Source organism: Tamandua tetradactyla, unplaced genomic scaffold (genome assembly GCF_023851605.1).
Source record: "Tamandua tetradactyla isolate mTamTet1 unplaced genomic scaffold, mTamTet1.pri scaffold_149_ctg1, whole genome shotgun sequence".
NCBI classification, from domain to species: domain Eukaryota; kingdom Metazoa; phylum Chordata; class Mammalia; order Pilosa; family Myrmecophagidae; genus Tamandua; species Tamandua tetradactyla.
In genome coordinates, this window is record NW_027518274.1 from 125417 (window position 1) to 133421 (window position 8005).

Below are 8005 nucleotides of genomic sequence, written 5' to 3' on the forward strand. Positions count from 1 at the left end.
TGATTCATAAATAACATGGGAAATATTTTAATTGGAGAATGTCACCGATTGGTTAGTTTTGAATTCAGATGCATATGGATTGATATCTATGGACAAACCTCTTACATTCTCTCCTCTACTTCCTAGGAGCAGAATTCTCATACTCAAAAGAATGGTATTATATGTCATAAATTGCCAGAAGATTGTTCTCATAGTTCTAGAGTGATTCAAAATGTATTAACTCACAAAGGAGTGAAGTCCTACTTCAGCAATCTATTTGGAAAAGCCCTCAATGATTTATCGTGTTTTAATCAACAACAGAATCTTCACCCTGGAAGTAAGTCATATGAATGTCATCTAATTGAGAAATTTTTTGTTCAAAATTCTGGTCATACACATTACAGTGGAACCCATGCTGGAGAGGAACCCTGTGAATATCATCTATTTGGGAAAACCTTTACTAAATATTCTGAATTGAGACAACATGAGAGAACTCACACTGGAGAGAAGCCATACAAATGCCAACTATGTGGGAAAGCCTTCACCTATTATTCTAAACTTAAACGACATGAGAACACTCATACTGGAGAGAAATCCTATGAATGTCATCTATGTGGGAAAGCCTTCAATCATTCTTCTAGCCTTAAACAACATGAGAGAACTCACACTGGAGAGAAACCATATGAATGCCATCTATGTGGGAAAGCCTTCAGTTTATCTTCTTATCTTAGAAAACATGAGAGGATTCATACTGGAGAGAAACCATATGAGTGTCATCTATGTGGTAAAGCTTTCACTCATTGTTCTACCCTTAGAAAGCACAAGAAAATTCACACTGGAGAGAAACCATATGAATGTCATTTATGTGGTAAAGCCTTCATTAATAATTCTAGCCTTAAACACCATGAGAGAACTCACACTGGAGAGAAACCATATGAATGCCATCTATGTAAGAAAGCCTTCAGCCAGTCTTCTAACCTTAGACAACATGAGAAAACTCATACTGGAGAGAAACCCTATGAATGTCATTTATGTGGTAAAACCTTCACTCATTCTTATAGCCTTAAACACCATGAGAGAACTCACACTGGAGAGAAACCATATGAATGCCATCTATGTAAGAAAGCCTTCAGCCATTCTTCTAACCTTAGACAACATGAGAAAACTCATACTGGAGAGAAACCCTATGAATGTCATTTATGTCAGAAAGTCTTTGCCTGTTATTCTAACCTTAGAAAACATAAGAGAAGTCACACTGTAATGAAACCTTAGGAATGTCATCTATGTGGGAAAGCCTTTACTCAGTATTTTAACTAGGGACAAGTAAGTGCCTTTCTCCTTAGCATTCAGCCTTGCCTAAAAGACAATCAGTTTTCAGAGTTCCCAGGTGAAGGAGCTCATGTGCAAAAATTGAATCCAAATATGGTACTGTTTCCATAGTATCACAACATCATTTATAACACTGAATACAAAGCATCCATTCATATAATATTCACTCACTACCTACTTAACTAAATTCAGACTTAGTATCACAAGTTTGACTGATGTGGACCTACATAGAGTTTAGTCTCTATAATGGGATTTAATTTTGTCCTCCCTTAATGGCATGGTATTGACAAGGGAATTAAACAGATTTTGAAATAATTATTGAATGTATAGATTTTATATATAAAATTGTAATAACAGTGTAAAGAATGCCTGGTCTATTCAAAATCCCAATGATTATACCTTCATCACATTTACCACTTAACACAAAATAAACCAGTGTATGTTTCCTCAATATAGGAACACTGTCCTATGTAACCACACAAACCCAAATCTGAAAGTGAAAAGATCCAATCCAGAGCTCATTTTTTAATTTTACCTATTGTCCTTAGAGTGGGAAAAGGTTTCCTTGTCCATTTCAGCTCATGCTTTTTCAAATTGAACTTGTTCCTGAGACATTCTCTCATGTGCTTGACAGATGGGCAAGTACATATGATGCTAACTTAAATCTTCCCACAGCTCCCTCCTGAACAGACTCAGGCCTGAATTCCAACAGCAAACCCCAGGCTGATGCTGTCCTCTCCTCAGTTCATCCCATCCAAAAGGTCCTGAAATCCACCTACTCCAACCCTAGTGAAGACAACTTTATAACTGGATGAACCTTTACATACACATGGAAAAATTGTTTTCTCATTATAATGAAAATGAAATTTATGGGGCTATATCCTGAAAGCATCTATGTCATTGTCCACACTCAATATTATAGAACATTAAAAATTCCTGATAATCCATAAAACTCTACTATTTTCTCATGAAAGATACATTGTCTTTAGGAAACATGAAGATTCTTAAACTCTAATTAGACAGTATATGAAATAAATAGTCTATCCAATTAGTTATCAAATATAAAACCTTTCACACTTCCTAATATTGCCATTTTTCCTCAATCATTCACAAATCTCTCCCCGTCATTGAGAAAGTATAGAGCATGATGAAGGAGAATGTTCATATGTGCTGACTCTCACATTGCATATTTTGTATTAACATCTTTGTTTATGCAATTTTTGTAATTAACATAGAAAATACTTTTTTTGTATTTTAAGGATGCTGAAAAATCATCCTAAGTATTTTTCAAGTGATCTTGAATGGATATTCTACATCTTACTTTTCCATTTGCTACATTCTTCTCCCATACCAGTCCTAATACATTTCTTGATTGAATTTGCATCATATGAAAAGCCATAAAATTATGTCTTTTTGAAGAAGAAGGAAAATTTAAGGCATGTAAAAAGATAAAGCTGCAAACACAGCAATAAAGAGATTGGTAGACAGTGCTCAGAATGGAGTGCCAAGAATCAAATCTTTGGCAGGGGTAATTTTCCTGCAACTGTGTTATACCATTTCCTAGATTCTACTGTTCAATGTCAAGAGTTTCTTCAGGTAAATCTTTACATAGTCATCTAACCAGGAGTCATGTCACACCTTGAATCTGTCATGGGATTCACCAGAACAGCCTTGCTGACATGGGAAAGTTCATATAAGTGCAGGTATGTCAAGCAATTTTCAGACAGAGACAAGTCTACAGAATCCTATAAGCTGAAATTAAATTGAATAATGGTGGTTCTTTAAGCTTGTAATAAAAATCTCTAAAATGGAAGATGGTGGAATAAGAAGCACAGTGTTTCCATTAGTGAAAACACCTAGAAGACAGGTAAAAACTGTCTAAAGCTGCTATTCTGGGCTCAAAAGATCAGTGGAGTACCATGCTGGAGGAAGTGAAAGAGAAGTTGTGATGGAGAAACTGTAGTGAGAAACTCACCTGACTGTGCCTATTTGCACTTACTCCCCACCCTCGAGTCTAGTAGTTTCTGGTCAGCCCAGTTCTTCTATGTCAGGATGTTATTGACTGGAATTTGTGAAATCCCTTGCCACATTGGGAACAGGGTGACATGGCACAGTTCTGATACATTTGTTGCTCAACAAAATTGGACATCTTGATCCCACAGCCTTGCCCCATTCCATACAGGAACTCATGGTGCCTGGAGTACTATTGTTTACTCAAAGAGAAACTGCCATGAGTGACTCAGTTGGCCATGTTTCAAGGTGCCCATTTTCAAACCCCAAGACCAAAAGCTTCTGATAGGCCTACTTCCTGCCTAGTGGGCTACTGCAGACTGAAAGATTAGGGGGAAGTTATCCCTCTGCCAAGAATACAGGTGGATGCAGCAGAGCCTGGCCCAGGAGTTGATCTGCAAAATTGGATTTCTATGTCTCCTTTTGTTCCTACCCAGGCAGGTTCCTGAAATGCCATTATTTCCAACTGCCAGAGAAATAGAGCAGACTGAGTGCTAAAATACCTTGCCTTTGTTGTTGCCAAATTGTGCCATCTGTGAAGGCTTGGAATGTGCCATCTTGGGAAGTTGTTTTCCTGGTCCTCTCTCCAAGTCCCTTTGGAATTCTTCTGCACCCCCTGCATGTGACCTTGGCCCTGTTTTGGCTGGGAAATACAAGCACAGTGCCATATAAGAGCTGTAACAGAACCCTATCAACAACAAAATCTTAGACAATAGAGGGAAACCAGACTTCTCAACAACTTAATTAATGGCCCAAATAACAAGCACAAAAGTACAAGCCATACTAATCAGCAAGAATATGGCCAGGTAAAGGAAGAAATTTAAAAGAGAGATGTAAAAACTGGAACAACCACTCACAGACATTCAATCAAATCTCCTAAACCATTTCAGAGATGAAAGAAAATGTGTCTTAAAGGATATTAAGAAGACACTGGGTGAGCATGTAAGAAGAATTTGAAAGCCTGGAATAAAACTAACAGAAATACACAATAGATGAGATTAAACATATTTTAGAGGAAAAGAGCAGCAGTTTTGGACAGGCAGAAGAAAGAACTAGTAAGAATTAGTCCTGCAAGGTAGGACATCTGAAATAAAAATGAGAAAAAAGTACATAGAGATAAGAATGGAAAAATTTGAGCAGCATCTCTGGGAATTGAATGATAATATGGAACTCAAAACATACATGAAATGGGTTTCCCAGAAGGAAAAGAGATGGGGAAAAGAGGCAGAAAGTACATTCAAGTAAATAATGGCAAAAAATATTCCCAAGTCTTATCAAAGACATAAAGATACAAATGCATTGAAATCCAAACAGAATAAATCCTACTAAACCCACTCTGAGACCCATACTAATCAGAATGTCAACTTCCAGAGATAGAGGATTTTGAAAGCATTAAGAGAAAAGCAATTCATTACACACAACAGAATTGGAATTAAATTAAATGCAAACAGCTCTGTAAATAAACTCACTACTGTTCCCTATTCATGAGACATGACTTCCAATGGCATAAGCCTCTGTAGCACTGTGGGACATGATGTCCAGGGATGATTCTTGCCTTGTCCACATGAGTTGAGAGTGACTAAAAGTGGAAAAAGGAATGGAATAAAATACTGTTTCAGTGGCTAAAACTTTCAAATTGGGTTGAGAAATCATTCTGGAGGTTATCTTATGCAAGTTGTAGTCAGATATTTCACACTACCACAGTATGCCATAGTGAAAACCACAGTATTCCTGTAAGCTCTAGGGAGCACCTTTATATTCTATCTAAATCTATGTATAGGTTTGCTTAGAAAGTTTATTTGCTCAGAAAATTAAATCCTCCAGATTGATCATAGGCAAGATAAATCTTGAAACCCATAAGTACCAGTCACTCCAGGAAAATTACCAGATTAATTCATCTATCCCATAAATCCAATATCCCTTCCCAGTATGAAATAACTAAAATGGCCCTTACTCAAGTAGCCATGAAGGATGAAAATAAGTGAGAAGAAAGAGGTGTAATTGAGAAGTTAGAATTCTGTAAATGCTTGTGATTACTGACTCATTATATAGACATTTCTTTATCGAGTATAATGTTTTAGAATAACCAGAAGGAAGTACCTGAAGTTGTGGAACTGAAATTCAGTAGCTCTGATCTCTGAAAATGATTGATAAATATATTGCAAAAAATAGTTGTCTGTGTTTGTATGGGTCAACTTCAGAATGTTTTCTTTTGTTCCACTGAATCTCTTATTATACCCTGTCAATACTACACTGTCTTAGTTAATCTACCTCAATTGTAAGTCTTAAAATTGTATAGATTGCAATACTAGTGGTCAGTAAGAGGGAGGGATAATATGTATGAGATGTTTGGGGTTTTCTTTTACCTTTAAATTTCATTTTCTGGAGTAATGCAAATGTATTAAATATGATCCTGCTGGTGAATACACATCTGTGTGATGAAAATGTGAACCATCTATTTTATACTTTGAATGGCCTTTATGGTGTGTGCAGCTATCTCAGTAAAATATAGGAAAAAGATTAAGTGCCAATTTCTTTTCAGAAACCATGGAGGTGAGGTGCTACTGGTATGATATATTTAAACTACTGAAAGAAAATATTCCACCCAAGAATTCTTCAACTGGCAAAACTCTTCAAAAATGAGGGAGAGTTCAAAAATATTCACTAAAAAACAGAAGCTGGGAGAATTCGTTAGCAAGACCCCTGACCTGCAAGAAATATTAAAAGGCATTTATGCCTGTTGAATAGAAAAGACAGAGGAGAGAGGCTTGGAGGAGACTGAGACTTGAAGATCATCAGTAAGGGTCCCTTAGAGGACCAAAAAAAGAGGCAATAGGACATATTGAAGCTAAAGGATAAAATAGTTGAAGTATTATCTAAAGAGTAGGAATGTTGTGTATTAATGTTTTGAACTCTCCAATTAAAATGCACAGATTGGTAAAAAGGATAAATGAATGATCTGTTCTTATGCTATCTGTGATAGACTCACCTTAGACCCCAGGACACAAGTAGAGGAAAGGTTGGAAAACTTATTCCATGCAGGCAGTAACCAAGAAGCAGCAAAGGTATCTATATAATATTAGACAAGATAAACTTTCAGTACAAAAAGTTTATGAGACAAAGAATATTATATATTAACAAAAGAGGCAATACACCAAAAGAAACAAACAATCATAAATGTTATTTGCCTGTAGTAGTTAGGGTTCTATAGAGAAACAGAATCAACAGGGAGCACCACAAATATAAAATTTATAAAAGTGTCTCACATGACCATAGGAAAACAGATTCCAAAATCCACAGGGCAGGCTGTGAAGCCAATGATTCCAATGGAGGGTCTGGATGAACTCCACAGGAGAGGTTCACCAGCTGAAGCAGGAAGGGAGCCTGTCTCTTCTGAATCCTCCTTAAAATGCATCCAGTGATTAGATTAAGCATCACTCATTGCAGACAACACTCCCCTTGGATGATTACAGATGAGATCACCTGTGGATGCAGCTGACATGATCATTATTTAATTCTATGAATTTTCCTTATCACAGCAGAGCCTGACCATGACAGTCCACCCCTTGTCAACTTGACTAGGTGAAGGTGCATAGTTCTATTGCTGTGGACATGAGCCAATGGCATGTGAACCTCATCTGGTGTTAATTACATCCACAGTCAGCTAGGGAGTGTGCCTGCTGCATTGAATGATATTTGATTTAATTGGCTGGTGCTTAAATGACTGACTCAACATAGCACAGCCCAAGCAGCTCAGCATACCTCATCTCAGCACTCGCAGCTTAGCCCAGGCCTTTGAAGATGTAGAAAGAAATCACCCCAAGGAAGTTGTTGGAACCCAGAGGCATGGAGAGAAGGCCAGCAGAGATCACCCTGTACCTTCCAACATAAGAAAGAACCTCATTTGAAAATTAGCTGCCTTCCCTCTGAAGAACTAATGAAATAAATCCCCTTTTATTAAAAACCAATCCATCTCTGGTGTGTTGCATTCTGGCAGCTAACCAACTAGAACAGAATTTGGTACTGGAGAGTGAGGTACTGCTGGAGTTTGCAAATTCCAGATGTTGGAATGGTTTTTTGGATGGCTAAGGGGAAGATTTTGGAGGAATTGTGAAGAGAATGATGGAGAAGTCCTGGAGTGCTTGAAGAGACTTGGTGTAAACAGAAACACTGCCAATCTGGACAGAGGGGAACACAAAAGGGACAAACTGGAATTTGCAGAGTGAAAACCATGTAAGCTTGGGTCTGAAGCCAAGAAACATATGCATGGAGAGGGTGAGTTTACCCTGAAGGGCAAGGATGAGTTTCCCACCTTGTTGCAGTGGAAGAGTCATGCAGCTTCAGGCCTTGGAGAAGGTATAGCATGCTCCTTGGGGGACTGGGAATAGCCTGGCTCAGAAATGTGCCTCAGAAATGGCCCTGATGAGTGGAGAGTGGAGCCAAGAAAAAGGTGGTCTCCTCAATGTTCCCCAAGGTAGATTCAGAAAGAGGCAGGCCACTGCATAGGCCCTTGGAAAGGGTGGGACTGCCACTTTCTAAAGCTGAAGGATAAATGACTTTCAGACCTTGAAATCCAGTGGTGTTTGCCCCGCAGGTTTTCCTTCCAATTTCTACCTAAGGATCCTGTGACTGTCCCTCCTTTTCATATTGGCACCAGATAATCCATTTTGAGATTCATAGGTCCACA

General features: G+C 38.0%; 1 protein-coding gene across 1 annotated transcript in view; it reads left to right on the plus strand.

Moving 5' to 3' along the window:
* Window positions 1–5746, plus strand: part of LOC143673146 (uncharacterized) — a 32439-nt gene extending 26693 nt beyond the window's left edge. Inside the window, 1 exon segment of the mRNA XM_077147490.1 lies at window positions 127–5746. Coding sequence (XP_077003605.1) covers window positions 127–1296 — 1170 coding nt within the window. The 3' untranslated portion in view covers window positions 1297–5746.
* Window positions 5747–8005: the final 2259 nt, after the last annotated feature.